This window comes from Fukomys damarensis, unplaced genomic scaffold (assembly GCF_012274545.1).
Source record: "Fukomys damarensis isolate Sample0158 unplaced genomic scaffold, DMR_v1.0_HiC HiC_scaffold_2, whole genome shotgun sequence".
In the NCBI taxonomy this organism is placed as follows: Eukaryota; Metazoa; Chordata; class Mammalia; order Rodentia; family Bathyergidae; genus Fukomys; species Fukomys damarensis.
Genome location: NW_022900914.1, coordinates 26,188,108 through 26,204,479, shown reverse-complemented (window position 1 = coordinate 26,204,479; position 16,372 = coordinate 26,188,108). Strand labels below are relative to the sequence as shown.

The 16,372-nt window shown below is 51.1% G+C and overlaps 1 protein-coding gene across 1 annotated transcript in view; it reads left to right on the top strand.

The window, feature by feature from the left end:
- Kcnk12 (potassium two pore domain channel subfamily K member 12) overlaps positions 1 to 16,372 on the top strand; it is a 23,314-nt gene that overhangs the window by 1,146 nt on the left and 5,796 nt on the right. Inside the window, exon 2 of the mRNA XM_033762266.1 lies at positions 15,801 to 16,368. Within this exon, the coding sequence (XP_033618157.1) occupies positions 15,801 to 16,368 (568 nt within the window). The remainder of the gene's footprint in view (positions 1 to 15,800; positions 16,369 to 16,372) is intronic.

Genomic DNA, 16,372 nt, shown 5'->3' with positions numbered 1-16,372 from the left:
TACTGGGTATTGAACTCAGGACTCTGTGCTTGCGAGGCAGGTGGAGAGCCACACTGAGCTAAATCCCTGGCCCTAACAGATAAACTTTGATGGAGAGCATATAAACCCCACATACACAATACAAACTGATATTCCTTCAGGTAGTTCTCTTGTTAGCAAAATTCTACAATCTTAGGCTGGAGAGATGGGGTTGAGGAAAGGGGATTGTGGGGTGGGGCGTGAATGTTGGCGGAGACCCAGGAAAGTTAGATGTCCTGTAAACCATTTTATTTCTCATGGATTCAATTTCCCCATCTACCAAATGGGGACCATAGGGACACTGTCTTTACTGGGTTATAACAATGATTAAATAAGACATTCAAATTTGCTCCACACTGTCCAGATCTATTAAAAATGTTGATGGCTGTTCTTGTAATCTAATTTCCTTCTAAAATTGCATGCAATTCGGCTGATAGAGGAAAAAAGACAGAATATCAGATTATCAATTGTGTTCAGCATCTCAACTGTTATTTGAAATCTACTTGAATATTTATTATAATTCTGCTCTTATAAAGCCATTGGTTTATCTCTTTTAGCATTCATGCCAAAAACATTGTGACAGGTTTTCTCATCTTCTATGACATCTGTGTCACCTGAGCTTTGGCCTGGGCATATATGAGGGATTTCTTTTTGTCCACTGTTTTCTTCCTTTTCCTTTCTCCCTACCTTCTCTGTCTCCAGCCCTCCTGCCCCCGGGCCTTGACGCTGGATGGGACGGCCTGATCACTCTACCCAGATGCACCTCCTTCCCATCCTTGATCAAATGTTTTGTCCTTAACGAACCCCCCCATCATACCACAGCCCACCTGCTCTCACCCCCTAGCACCACGCCCTCCTGACCTGCTCTGCTTTTTATTTTCCATTTCTCCATAGCATTTTTACCGCCTTCTATCATGCCACATAATAAACATGTGTATTGTTTGTAGTTTGTTACTCATCTTCCAGTGTAAGCCTCAAGAGGGCAGAAGACTTGGTCTCTTTGGGTCACTGATGAATCCTAAGGGCTCAGCTCAGTGCCTGGCACATAGTTGGTCGGCAGTAAAAGTATTTGTTAAATGCATAGCACCCCTTTCATAGGCTTCTACCTTTTAAATATTGGGGCTCTGGGGGCGCTCACTTTTATACTATTCCCAAGGAAGTCTTACCATATGACTCCTGAATCCTTGTCCAACATGGATCTCCCAGATCCTGTCCCCACACCTCTACCTGCTTGGCGGAGACGTCTTCGCTACTCATCTCCAACGGGAAGCCCTCCTTCTCCTCCGGGAAGCCCTCCTGGCTTCTCCCCTCGCTTTCTAGCAGCCCCTGCCATTTCCCTTGCTGTTATTTTCACAGGACGTTATGGTTGTTGTCTTCAGGATGGGAACCTTATCTTGTTTATTTTTACTTAAAAGCTTGAAAGCATAACAGCCTTTGTTGGAAGTGAAGCTACAGTTTCAAAAGTAGAAACTACCCCATTTGCACCCCAGAAAATGTGAAATAGTTATGCAAGTATACAAAAGCAGCTTAAAAACGATACACGTTTCTACAACCCAGAGGCAAGTACCCCATATGGAATCACGTTCACAGGTGGACGCACATGAACATATATCACTGAGCAAAGTGGAGGCCTGGAAAAGAATTTCTTGTACAAAGACCATGAGTGTCACTCAGTGAGATGCTGTGTGGGACACTGAGGGCAGAGCCATTTGGAGAGAGGTGAAGGCAGCCTCCAAGAGCCAGGGGCTGGCCCAAAACTCAGGTGGGGCTGCGCTGATCTGCTGGACATAGCAGCTCCCCAGCATCCAACAGGCCCACTTCGTGACCACCACAGTGTGAGCCCCGAACAAGGCCACTCCCCCATGTTGAGTCCGAACACATCAAAGCAAGAGCATCGCCCAGGCCACAGAATGGCTCCTTACAAGCACCTGGCCGCATTCTGGTGCCCCCACTTTCCAGCTAAGCGTTATTAAGGTGCCCATCCGCATCATCTCTCCCTGGCAGCCTTCAATCCCAAGTAAAGCCAGCTTCTGTGAGCCCTCTCCCAAGCCACCTGCCTCGAACCCCCTCTCTCAGAGCCAGTTCCTTCTGGAGTCCACCAACAGCCCCACAGCTCCCATGGTGGGCAGTGAGCCAATAAACCCACCAGGGTCCACTCCACGTCTGTTCCTAGCAGTGTCTGACCACAGTGTGCAGACAGTGTTATGCATTCCAGTATTCCTCCCCTACCCCATGTCTCGCAGACCTGTTACACTTGATCTCACCTTGTCAAAGAAATGCAACTAAAGCCAAGATGGAAACCATGATTCTGGCAGTGTCGCTGGGGACCACTAGCTAAGAAGCCAGTCTGTCATTAATGCAGCTGCCTGAGCCCCTGTATAACAGTGGGCACAAGAAATCTAGGACCCGGGCCTTGTCTTCCTGGGCAAAGCAACAGAAAATAGAAGGTGAGGCTAAGGACCACTTGGATAATAATCTCAGGCTGGTCAGTCACAAGACAACCAGAACCAACCCCCGATAGCTGCAAGTGCTGCTGGATGCTGAGGATCCAGACAGGGGAAGGGAAAAGGACCTAAGTCACTCCAGGTGTTGAAGGTGGTTCAGGGGGCTCAGGGAAGCCGGAAAAGGAGAGTGACACTGGCAAGCCACGCTTAAGTGACACAAGTTGTGACTGTGTGCAGCATGGACCAAGAGGAAACATGGCATTTCTGGGTCCCCAGAGAGTTGGTGCCAGGTCATGAGGATCTTGCTGTGCCTGTGGGGAGAGGAAAAAGGCAAGGCAATGAGGTAGAAAGAGGTGGATTAGAGTTGGGCAGACCTGAGTTGCAATCCCGGTGGTGCCATTTTCTATGACCTTGGACAAGGTCGTTAGCAGTTCTGAACCTCAACTGCCTCCTATCACACAGTAGCACTTCAGGTGAACCTCAGACCCAGCACAGGTGTTTTGACCACAGCAAGTCCCTTGGCACAATACTGTTGGGCGCAAGTGTCAGAGCAGAATTTCAGGGCCGGGGATTTAGCTCAGTGGTTCTGCCGCCTGCCTCACAAGCACAAAGACCCGAGTTCGATATCCAGTACCAAAAAAGAAAAAGAAAAAGAAAAAATTTCAGGGCCGGGAATTTACCTCAGTGGCTCCCATGCTTGCCTCAAAAGTGCAAGGTCCTGAGTTTCATCTCTGGTACGGGGGGGAAAAAAAACAACAATTTCATTAGCATTCTCTGACCTACAATTGAGCCTGGCTGGAAACAGGATGGGAAGAGCAGCAGGTCTGGGGCCTGAGGCCTGTGTTCTGGTCTTGCACTCTCACTTCTGTTGCCTGACTTCCCTGAGCCTCGCTTGCCTGTGCAATGACACCTCCTCCACAAGTGACCAAAGGACCATGCCTTTGAGTGCACCAGCAAGTACCTGCCCAAGGAAGGGTCCTCATTTCCTACATCAGTCATCAGGCCCCATCTACGGTGACGGACAGAAGGTGCAGTGTGGAGCACCCTACTCCAGTCCTCCAGAGGAGGGTCTCACCTCACCCCTCAGCCCAGTGGGCAGAGCCCAGCCCCTGCTGGTCCTCAGGCCCTAGCAGAGAGACCCATGAGCTGAAGTGCTGTGGACAGGCTGTACCCCAGCCCATGAGTGAGCTGCTAGATGCTCACAGACCCTCCAGAGTATTTTTCTGGCTGCAGCTTTCAACTGTGGGTTTTTCTTCTGCCCTCTTTTCTCTACCGCTCCCCTGGAACAGCCAGCCAGGCTACCTGCTATGAGGACAGGGCAGAGAGGGGGCCAAGCGTGGGGACACCTCAGTCAGGACTGGCTTGGTAAGTAGCCTCTCAAGGACTGTGCGCACTCAGCTGGGCATGGGGGCCCTCAAAGGCACTGTGCAGCTGCAGGCACAGGTGGGGCACAAGGTGCAGAAACTGTGACCCAGCTGAGAGGAGTTAACTATCCACTGAGAGCAGCAGTCTGCTTTCCTGAACCACCACTCATTTCCTTTGACAACCTACTCTGTGTCAGGCCTGGAGGTAGAATGTGATTGGACTGACACTCCGAGCAAGGCAAATGGGACTGCCTTCTCCCTGCCACTTGCTCTTGCGTGGTCCCCTCTTCTGGAACTGCTAGGTGGGGAGCTCTCCCTGGGGTGCCCTGAGCCAGGAAAAGCAGGAGCTGTAGTTGGCCAGGGCTCTCATATGAAAGGCTTCTTAGGCTTGGACTCAGTCTTCTCCCAAAGTTCTGGACTGAGGTTTGGGCTCTGCTTTTTTCTTTGGGGGCAGGAGGGGTGATCTCATCCCTGAAGCAGATTAGTCATCGGAGAGACAGGGACAGATCTGGGGGGCAGGATGGAGCCAGCTCTATGTAAATGAGTCATCTTCCCGCCAGCTCCATGGGGCCTGGCTTGACAGCTGCTCCCCAGGAGAAGTTGTTAAGCAGGAGCTACCCGGAGGCAGGAGTAGTTAACTGGCTTTTAATAACTCATTTTGCTGAATGATTTCTGGTGAGAAGAGAAAAGCTGAGTCTCAGAGATGAAGGCAGGTGGGGGTTGAAGTCAGCCCCACTGCAAGGAAGCTGTGTGCCAGGCGCAGGCGACTCCAGGGCGGCACTTGCCTTTGCTCACAGTTCATCAAAACCTTTTTGTGTTAACCAGCACTTGGCGGGCTGGGGTGGGTAGCTCGGGGGTAGAGTGCTTGCTTTTTGCTTCCTGTGCACAAGGTGATCCATCCCCAGCGCCAAGGGGAAGAAGTTTCTGGTCCACACCTGCTGGGTTCAGGCCTGTTTCCCTAGCTCCTGGCTGCTCAGTCACTCCCACCCCTCCAGTCATGAAAAGAAGTCATGCCAGAGGCCCCAGAGAGTGAGCCAAAGGCAGGCAGCTGAGCAGGGGAGGCTTTCCCCATTGGCTGACCAGGGCCTCTGCATCCTGAGTCACTCAGTACGAGTGGAGAGATGAGGCTCCAGGCCCATCCTACGGTGGAGGGAAGGAATCCAGAGCCTCTGCCCTCAGGGAGCTGGTCATCTAGTTCTGTATCTAGATCATCTACAGACCCAGCTTTCCCTCCAGGAGTGCTGCTTTTACATACACATGTGAACACATACACACTCAACTCACACACTCAGCTCTGGGGTTGGAAAAGATGGTGCTTACCTCCAGGTGGGTTTCCTACCCAGGGCAGGGGCCAAAGGTAGAGAAACTGTGGTCGGGGTGGGTGGAATGACAGCAAGTCCGTGGCAGAGCCAAGCATGAGTGCGTGCATAGGAACGCTGCCTTACAGTTCCTGTGTGCTACATGATCTGCTCATTCTTTGCCTGCTTTACCTGGGCACCCACTGTGATGTGAGGGCCATGCCTTACCTGTGGCATTTTCCAGTGAAGCATGCTGATTTGGGCACTGCCCATGACCTGGGAGCCCTGTCCTCAGTCCTCATCACCACATCCTGTGCCTCACAGGAGGTAGAAGCTCCCACTGGCAGCCCTGCTCCTAACTGCCCACACTCTTGAGAGAGGTGATACGGGCCCTTCCCATACCCAAGGAGTGGAGACTCCAGTTGCTCTTCCGATCACCGGCTATACAGGGCTTCCCAGTTCCTTCATCTGAGGTCCGTCCCACTGTGGGCCTTTGGGATGACTTCTTTGAATGACTGGAGGGGTGCGGGACTGAGGGACCGAGCAGAGGGGAGCTAGGCAAACAGGCCTGAACCCAGCAGATGTGGGTCAGAAACTTCTTCCCCTTGGCGCTGGGGATGGATCACCTTATACACAGAAGACAAGAAGCAAGCACTCTACCACCGAGCTACCCACCCGCCAAGGCCGGGGCACCCACTTCCAGAAACTGCTTCCAGTGCTTTCCTGTTTCTTCTTCCCCAAATTCACTCTGCTAAACAGCCAGAGCCCACTGCAGGCACCAGGGGGCTGAGCCCCACATGTGCTCCGGGCCGTGCACTCCCTTCTGGCCGCTGGGCCTCTGCTCCCTCCCTCTCAAATCCCTGTCTTTAAGACTGTACACAAATACCTCTCCCTCCACAGGTCTTTCCTAGTGCCCTGCTGGGAAGGTTTCTGCCTGGGAGATTCTCACCTAAATGGTCTGGGCTGGCTCACCTAGGGCCTGGGAGTAGCTTCAGGTTTCCCCAGGTGATCCTGTTGTGCTGCCCAGAAGTGGGGCAATGCATTTCTCACCTGTCTTCAAGGTCTGGGGCATTCCTTTTGCAAATGTGACTCCTTGCTCCTCAATCTTGGGCAAGTTACTGAACCTGAACAGCTGAACCTCAATGTTTTTGGTTAATGGATTCAATATTCAAAACTCACACGTAGGGGTGATTGAAATTCCTCCTGTACTTCATCACATCTAAGACACCACCCATTATGAGTGCACCAGCGTTGTATATGCCACAGTGCATTTAAAATGCTGCCAAAGAAAGTCTTGTCAGACTGCCGTCGATTGTCAGATGTGTTACAATGTGAACCGAGAGCTGTGACTTGGGGTTAGCAGTCATTGTCTCTCCAGGTTCTTCAAGGATTGAACTAATACATGTGCAGCATGGAAATAGTGAGGTTCTTACCCTCTGTGTTGCCATCCCTCAGGCAGTGCTTTCGCCACCTTCCCAGCCAGGTCAGCCCCTGGCTGTCCCGAAAGGATCCAGCTTACCAGGGCTGATCAGTTATCCTCCAAGAAGGGCAGGTCATGGAAAAGCCTGGCCAGAAGTCAGGATAGGGGCTTCTCAAGTGACTAGTCCCCTCCATGGACCGGGCTGGGAGCTTGCTTTCTTTTCCCAGAGAATTGGGACCTCTCTCCAGCCGCCCCACAGCCTCCCCCCATATCTCCCATGGCTCCTAGCTTGGAGGTGGGGCTGCTGGTGGCCTCTGGCAATGCCTAGCCCCATTTGTGTGAGCTGTAACACCTAGGGATCCTTCATGACTCCAGCGAGGCCTTTGAGCCCTCTTCCAGGCAGGCTGGAAGGACCAGGTGAGATGGGGTGCGAGCCAACGCTGCCCAGAGCAGTGTGCCAGGCAGACCACACTGGTCACAGGCAAGGTCGCCAGGCTCAGCAAACAGAAATGCAGGGCACCCAGCTCAAATTGAGTCTCAGATGAGAAATCATTTCTGAATATAAGTATGTTTTGTGTAGTATTTGGCACATATATATGAAAAAATAATTACCTAAAATTCATATTGAACTGGATGCCTATGTTTTATATGGCAACTCTATTGAGCCTCATATTACTGAGTCTTTTTACATCACTACCCACTGACCCCTCTCCTCAGCTTCCCAGTCTCTCATATTTAATACTCTCCCTTGAGGTTTTTGAAATCTGTACTTTCAGTCATTCAGTCAACAAATAACTGCCTATCCCCTGGTCATTGTAGAAGGGAATAATAATAATGAACCTTTATGAAGGGCGTATCAATGTGCTAGGTACTGTTCTGTCTTCTATATTTGAACTCCATTCACAAAAAAATCCTTGAGGTAAGTACATTATTACAGATGAAGCAGTTGAGGTACGGAGAGGTTAATCAATTTGCTTGAAGTCACATAGCTAGGGAACAGTGGCGCTAGGACTCAGATTGGGGCAGCCTGGTTCCAAATATGAGGTGGCCCTATTTGGAAAAGGTTCCCAATCTCATTGGTGAGGCAGACCCCAAAAGGTAATTAACACATCTGTAGTGCCTACGCAAAATATGCTTCATTGACCAGCCACAGTTCACCTAGGCCCAGGTTAGAAATTAACCACAAGCCTTACCCCATGACTCTGGCAAGATCCCCAGGGTTCCCAAGCACTCTGGTTGGAGAATCACTGCTCCATACCTGTGGTGACATGTTCAATCATTCAACAAATGCTAAGCACAGTTCTAGGCAATGTAGTGTCATGTGAGGTCTTTAAATGTGGGAAATCCTCACTCAGGTTTAAAATCCCTCATCCTTACTTCTTCATGAGGGTAGAGAACAGCACTTCCCAAAGACTGATGGGATCAAACACATTCTGTGGTCAGGATCTTTTGGGGAACCTGGGTGGTGTCAGAATTCATATATCAACTGATCCATTACCATGGTAAGCGCTCTGAAATGTCCTGCAGTAAATAAATGTCCCACTTTATTTAACCCACCTTTCTTAATTGTGGGAAATCTCTTCACTACGGCCCACCACCCTGAAAACACACTTTGGCATAGTTTACTGCATTTTACAAAGGGTGAGAGAAGCTAGTGATAGTGACATGCTTTGATCGCTTAGCCACAACAGAAGTCAAACTTCTGAATTTAAATCTGGTACTATTAAAAAATATCTGGTACTGTTTCCTTGACACCAGGTGGCTTAATCAGGCCCCTGAGCCACTAGCACTGCTGGCATGGGTCTGACTATAATTCACAGTAGGTTTAAGCAGGAAAGGGGGTTCAGAGGCTCATACAGATGGAGGTCCATAGGTTACACAGGCAGCATGGCTGCTTTGATTTGACAAGACGCTGGGGAAATCAAGACCTTACTCCCTTCAACCTTCCGTAGTGCCAGCTTTATGCTAAAGCTGGCTCTCCATGCTCCCAAGGACTGCCAACCATTCCTGAAACCACCTCTTCTCCCTAGGTTCCCAGGGCAGCTCTTCTAAGAGGGAGAAGCTGTTAACCCAGGAACACTCAGAAAAACCCTTCTCTCATCTCGCTGGCCCAAGTGGTGCCACATGCCAGTTCCGGAGCCAATGTATAGCCTGGGAAATACCCTGCACTGGTTGTCTTAGATCACCCCATCCTTCAGCCAGTCATGGTAAAGAACTGAATTATTCTGGTTGGCAAAGACTAATAACAGCGCATTTCTGGTGTTGGGTCAGTTCTGCAAGTAGTCTGGCTGTGGCTTAGTGCTGGATTAGCAACCACTGTTAAACTATAGTGTCCACCACTAGGGTGTCAGGTGGGTAGAAATTCAATTGAAATATTCCCAATTGGACAAGATTCCAACCAGGAGGGTCACCTGGGATACTATATTAACCTTGTATCTTCAAGTAATGATTTTGGTCCACTTATATCACATCCACCTGGGGAATATTTGTTAAAATGTAGATTCCTCCTGTAATCTAGCACTTGGGGATCCTGAGGCAGGAAAATTATAAATTCGAGCCCTGCCTGGGCAACTTATTGAGTCCCTGTCTCAAAAAATTAAGTGTGTCGGGATGTAGCTTAATGTGAAGGCCCTTGGTTCAGTTCCAGTGCAAAAAAGAAAAGGGAAGAAAGCAGATTTCTGGGTCCTGAAACACCTTTCTGAAAATACTAAATAAACCCCTCTGGAGTGGGACCTGACTTGGTTTACCCAGACAGCCCAGTTTCTTGGACCAGCCCAGTCTATACATGCTGTCCTGGGGTAGTTATTAGCAGTGCCACTTTTACTCTCAAAAGTGTCCCAGGTTGGACTGTGAATTATATTTCCCCACCCTGTGCCCCGAGGTGATGGTGCAGAGCCCAGAAGAAGGTCCCAGAAGACAAGGAATCTTCACATCTGCCTGGCACAGTAGAAAGGGCACGGGCTTCCGGGCAGCTCATTCTGACAAAGCACAGTCATGAGAAGTTGTTCCTCCCCAGCTGCTCCCGGCCTGCATTGCTGGGGTAACAGGACCTCCTTCATGGGGCAGCTGTGACCCCTGGGGGGCATGTGTCACATGTGCGCCAGAGGCTACCACCATGCAGAAACCTGATGTAGATCCAGGCTGGCCTACAGAGCCGCTCCCAGGCTTTCTGAGCTGAGCTCTGAAGGTCCTGTCACTGGGCCGGCCCTATTTTCCAAGGCGAAGACGGCAGCTTGTCTGGGACTGAGCTTCACAGCTTTTGTTAAGTGGCATAATAAAGCCCCCAAGTGTCTGCTCCCTGCAAACTGGGATGGCAGATCAACTGTGGCATAAACAAAGTAGCAAGCCGGGTGCAAACCTGGGGCTGGATTACACCTCTGCAAGGTGTGACAGGGAGGGGGAACAGGGTTTGCCTTTTCCCTGGCTAAGGCTTCTTGGCTCTCTCCAGAGCCAGCACAGTTCCCCAATGCTGGGAAGCAGCTGGCTGGGCAACAGTGCTACACCTAGTCCTGACCTGTGGCCTCAGCCCGCCGATGTTGGTGGAGGAGAACAGATTGTCCCTGGGCCCCTGGGGCAGAGCTGACTGGTCAGCAAGGCTGAGGGAAAGAGAAGCAGGCACAAGGAGCCAGACCTGAGGACTCGGGCTGCAGAGGAACTCTCACAGGCTGCTCTGTCTGCCATCAGGGCAATCCAGACCTGCCTGTCCCCTTCATTCTGGGCACAGTGCCACACAGCCAGTCACGTGCCCAGTGTACATTTGGGACCTGCAGTCTCTGCCTGACCAAGTGATTATGCTGAATGCAGGCAGAGCCAGGGTCACAAGCAGACTCAGGACAAATTCGAGCCCAGACTCTGTGGGGCCAGAAGGGAAGAGCTGTGTGGTCCAAGGGGAGGGGTCTGTACAAAACCCCCAAGAGGCACTGAACAGGGGCCCTGGGAGGACAGCAGCTGCACTTGTCTGGCTTTGTCCCCCACCCCAGACCTCACAGAGCTGCCAGCCCTGGTCCTCAGTAGATGTTCTTGGGGGAAGCGAATGGGTGGGTTGGTGCTAATGAGTACATATCTGGTGGTGGCCGCCTACCGTGGGAAGAAGGGCAAGTGGTGGCGGGTCTCATCCAGGTTCAGTCATCCAGGCAAGGCAGATACTCAGTCAGAATCCCAGATTGCCATGGAGGCTCTAGGGGAGACAGAACAGCCAGCCCGAGGGGCCCTGGAGGTGGAGAGAGGGCCTTGCATGTGGAAGAGGTCTGCAGGGCAGGCCTGGGGGCCAAGGAGTAGATGCATACCCTGCCTGGGTCAGCCACACTGTTAGCCAGAGGCAGCATCACCTCCACATCTCATTCCGCACGCTGTCCCCAAATCCTGGGTCAAGGCCTATCTAAATGGCAGCTTGTCCTCCATGTGGTGGGCAGGTGATTAAGGGAAGAGTGGAGGCCTCTTCCTTCTACCCAGGCCAAGGAAGCAGGAATGACCAGTGGAAAGAGAGCCAGAGGACAGCCAGCCAACTCTTAGGAATGGAATCACCACTGAAGGACAGTCCCTCCTCCCTGAAAACACTCTTCCTGCTGGGCATGATGGTGCATACCTGTAATCCCAGCACTTGGGAAGCTAAGACAGGATTGCCATGAGTTCGAGGCCATCCTGTTCTCCTGTGTCCGTGGGACTGCCTGTGGTAGGGACAGCATGGGCTTCACATGCTAGCAGAAGCATGTGGTGGTTCATCCTGTAATCCCAGCACTCTGGGAAGCTGAGGCAGGATGATCAGAAAGTTCAAGACTAGCTCGGGCAACTTAACAAAACTTTGTTGCAAAATAAAAATAAAAAAGAAAGCCCGGGATTTAATTCAGTGGTACTGCACATGCCTCAAAAGCTAAGTCTGATCCTGGTACAAAAAAAAGATTGGAGGTATGCGTCAGAGAGAAATCCTAGGTTCAATCCCCAGTACCACAAAGAAGTGCCGTTAGGCATGGGGTCCAGTCTGGCCTCCATTTCCAAGCTGGGTGGCCCTGGCAAGTGCCACAACCCTGGGCCTTCAGTTCCCTCCTCCGTGGATGGGATATCCTGGCAGGTTGCAGAGAAGTGAGGTGATGTGGGGGCTGGCACGGCATGTGGCATGAGGCTGGCTCTGTTAGGTGGCATCCCCTTCCCCAGTGCAGAGCAAATCCAGGGCAACCAGTTTGTGAAATGGGCCAACACAGCAAATAGCATTGTCTCCTATCTCTAAGAACTCTCCTTTGGATCCTTTAGCAACATCTTCCATAGGTGTCAGTTTTCCAAGTATTTTTTTTTTTTAAACAGAAGTACTAGTGTTGAGCTAGAGTCTAATTGTTGGATGTTAAATCCAACCTTCAAATTTGCTTCTCTCAAAGTTTAGCCTCTTCCTCCAGCCCTGGCCTGATCTGTGCCTTAGGGGCTTGCAGTATGGGGCAAGGGACACAGCAAAGCTTGCCTTGGCCTTCATCAGTGAGCCATTCGGTCTCAGCTTTGCTGGTGGGACTGAGATGCCCACATTTGGGACAGGCAGCTCTTACACAGGGCCGAGCTGAGGTCCTTCCAAGCCCCCCTTAGTGGGTATTCCCCCTCTATCTCCTCTCGTGTGGTTCCCAAACCCCTGCACCCTGACTCTTTACTTCTAGAACCCTGGGTTCCAGCACATGGCCCTCTTGGATGCTTTCCAGATCTCTTCCTTCCATGAGAGTGTTCTCATGCTCATGCATCCTGAGGCTAGAAGCACTGTGTGTTAGTTTTCTGTCATGTAATGAAGTGCTTGACAATGAACTTAGGGAGAGAAAAGCATTATGTGGCTCACAGTTCCTGATGTTCCAGTCCATGGTATTTGGCCCCATTGCTTTGGTATTTGGGAGGCAGCACATCAGGTAGGGGTGGGGGAAGCAGAGCTGCTCACCTAAGGGCTGGGAGTGCAGCTCAGTGGCAGAGCCCACACTTAGCAGGTGCAAGATCCTGGGTTCAATCCTCAGCACAAAAACCAAAGACAAAAGCCACTCATCTCATGGCTAAGGAGCAAAAGAGAATGAGGAGGGTCCAGAGTCCCACAATCCCCCCTCAGAGCATCCCTTCCAAGGACCTAAATGTTCTACTGCCTCCTGATCACCACCCTGGGGACCAGTCTTTAACACATGGGCCTGTGGGGAATATTTAGATCCAAACTATATGCTGGCACAGTAGGTCACCCCTGTAACACAGCCTCTAGGGAGGCTGAGACAGTAGAATCACTTGGGCTCAAAGTTTGAAGCCAGCCTGGGCAACATAGCGAGAACCTGTCAGAAAAGAAAAGAAGGATCCAGACTAGCACTCTAGAAGTATAGACCACTCCCATCGCTGCCCTCCTCTGCCCTGCTGTGTGGCAGCCCAGCCAGCTCTCATCCAGACAGCTCATCAGCACAGTTTTAGATGCCCAAGGACAGTGTGGCTCTCCCAGGACTCTCCCATGTCCCGGCCAGCAGCTCTGCAGCATCCACCTGGGAGGTGAGCTATTGGCTGGCCTCTTGCTGCAGCCCTGAAACCATCAGGAAGAATGGGCAACCACTGTCCACTGCACAGCTGGGTCAGGAAGGAGGCCAATCACTATCCACTGCACAGCTTGCCACATGCCCACCACCACCAACCCCGGGACAACTTCCAGCCTTCTAGTACAGCCTGGGGAGTACAGCCAGGCTAGGTGCGCATCTCTGGACACGCTTTGCTGATCTCCCGAGTCCCAGGTGTGGATGAGTCTAGAGCTCCTCTATACAATGGGGAGTCACAAACCACATTGTGTTCGTAGCTTTGAGACTTCAGCTGAAAATCCTAAAGAGTAAGAAAATCCCACTCAATGTTCTCTTAGCAAGACAAAGCATTAATATTCTGGACTCAGGATTTTCAATTTCTTTAGGAAGGTTGTATTTCCCTCAAGGGGTAAAAGCAGTGTTGTGTACACTGGTCTAAGGCACCAAGCTTGAAACTAGGACAAAAGGGTGGTGGTCTATTCCCAAACGGGCTATAGCACATGTCCCTTCTGTCCTTCCTCACCAACACAATGAGAGGTAGACCTTTTTTATTTTCTTTTTTCTTTTCTTTTTTTTGGTACTGGGGATCAAACTCAGGACCTTGTGCTTGTAAGGCAGGTGGTGGAATCAGAGCTAAATCCCTGGCCCTCCCTATACTTTTCACAGTCTGCAAATTTAAACTTTTATCATCAGAGTACAGAAAAGTCATAAAACAGCTTAACAAAATCTTATGCAGCTGGCCCCCATGTAACTGACACCCAGGTCAAAAGGGCATCCCTAGCACCCCTGAAGCCCCCCATCTACCCTTCCAGTAACTACCCTACCACCACCCAGAGGAAACCCCAGCTCTGATGATCATCAAAATTACTTCCTCACTTTTCCTTATCATTGGACCAAGTATGCATCCCTAAAAAATACTGTCATTCAGTTTCACCTGATTTGGTCAGAATTGGGCATAATGGAATAATGCAGAATGTACCTTTTTGTGTCTAGTTTATTTTAACATCCTTTTTGTGAGATTCACCCATATTGTAAGTAGCTGTGGTTCATGCTTTTTCATCCTGTCTTTTGCTGTATAATGACTAAGACCATGCTTTGGTTATATTACAGGGGTCTGTCTAGTTTTGTTTTGTTTTGGTACCGAGTCTAGCATTTTTAACAAACACATTCCCACTCCATATACAGTCATATAATTCAGAGCTGATTTCTTTATGGACTGAAGAACTTAAGTTTGCCTTAAAAGTAGCCAGGCATAGTGCCACATGCCTGTAATCCCAGCACTCTGGTGGCTGAGGCAAGAGGATCACTGTGCGTTCAAGGCTAGCCTGAACCCCATAGGAACTGCTAGTTTGTTGTTGTTTTTTCCACTCTTTTGTGGCAAATTCTGATTGTAGGGACATAATCCATGGTGATATCTTACATGGGTTAATATCTTAAGATTTTCCTCAAACCTGAGTCATTAAACAAGAAGAATACCATGGTCAAACAACTGGGCATACCCTGCAGGGAGGCTAGAGAATGGTTAATATACACTTAAGAAATATACTCTGAAAGTAGAGTGTTATAAGAAGTATTTTCTCTGGCCTGTTTAAGGAAATAGCCAGACAGGACAAACTCTTCTCCGCCCTTTCCTGGGGCTGGCCCTAACCGAGTAGCAATGCACAGACATGAATCAAGAAGGGACGACCTGAAGTTCTGCTGCCAGAGGTGTTCAAAGGTGCCACAGGGCTACTCACAAAAAGGGTCTATTTTCAGTTTAGCTTCCACTCCTTCAGTTTGTTTGTTTGTTTGTTTTTTGTATGGGGGATTAAACTCAGGACCTTGCACTGGCCTGGCAGGCACTGTGCCACTGAGCTACATCCCTGGACCCAGGTTAAGCATCGAAACAGCACGTGAACCCTCCCATCCAGAGATTAAACCCCCTGCCATAACCAGTCAAGCAAGCCCGGGTCCCAGAAAAGGACCACAGCTGGCAGTGGGCAGAGAGCTTAGAAAGGAGGAGCAGGGCCACCCTTCTGCAACGCCCTGGATGGCACGGGCCAGTGCCACTGGCAGGCAGCTGGGTCTCCTGCAAGTCAACTGATGGAGACTTTTAAAGCCAGTGCTTCAAACAAGTGCATAGGGTTAGGCTTAATTGTAAGTGTTAAAAGCAGTAACCAGCTGCCCAGGCCCAGGACACACCATCTAGACTAAACCTTTCCCTTGGCCAGGTTGAGCAGGGGTGACTGATGGAGGGCCTCGGAGAAGGGGCTACACTAACACTCACGCTCCCAAGGCCGCGGGTGAATTCACTTTCAATCCTTCCCTCAACTTCATAAAGCCCTTTTCTGGGAGCATGATCCCACCTGATCCCACTCTCCCGGGTCCCAGAGTGAGCAGTCCTAGCTAAGGTGAAGGCTTTCTGGAATTCTGTCCGATGGCTGTGCCGTGGGTTGCTTTATAGTCAGTTGAGTGCCCTCGGTTGGCTTTGTGGTCATCTGGAGGTGTGCACCTGTGAACAGCTTCTGCTTCATATGTGCCGCGGGGACCTTCTTGTGATCCTCTGGCCCCACCCATGTTGGTTCATGGAACTCACCCACCCACCCAGGGATGATCTCTATCATCGCAGAGGCAGCTAAAACCAGGAACACCTCTAGTACCACCAGGGGAGAGAGATGGCAAGTCCCCACCCCCACCGGGTATGCTCCAGCCCCGTGCGTCCTGGCCACCTCGCCCTTGTCTATCCCGTGTGTCTGTGTCCCATCCCCCAGGTTTCGGCATGACCACGCCTGCCACCGTGGGCGGAAAGGCCTTCCTCATCGCCTACGGGCTGTTTGGCTGCGCCGGGACTATCTTGTTCTTCAACCTCTTCCTGGAGCGCATCATCTCGCTGCTGGCCTTTGTGATGCGCGCGTGCCGGGAGCGTCTGCGCCCAGAGGCCGACGGGCTGGCGGGCTGGAAACCCTCGGTGTACCACGTGCTGCTCATCTTGGGGCTCTTCGCCGTGCTGCTGTCCTGCTGCGCCTCGGCCATGTACGCCAGCGTGGAGGGCTGGGGCTACGTGGACTCGCTTTACTTCTGCTTCGTCACCTTCAGCACGATCGGCTTCGGGGACTTGGTGAGCAGCCAGCGCGCCGCCTACCGCAACCAGGGCCTCTACCGCCTAGGCAACTTCCTCTTCATCCTGCTAGGCGTGTGCTGCATCTACTCTCTCTTCAACGTCGTCTCCATCCTCATCAAGCAGGTGCTCAACTGGATGCTGCGCAAACTGAGCTGCGCCTGCTGCGCGCGCTGCTGCCCGGCGCCCGGAGCGCCCTTGGCCCGGCGCAACGCCATCACGCCG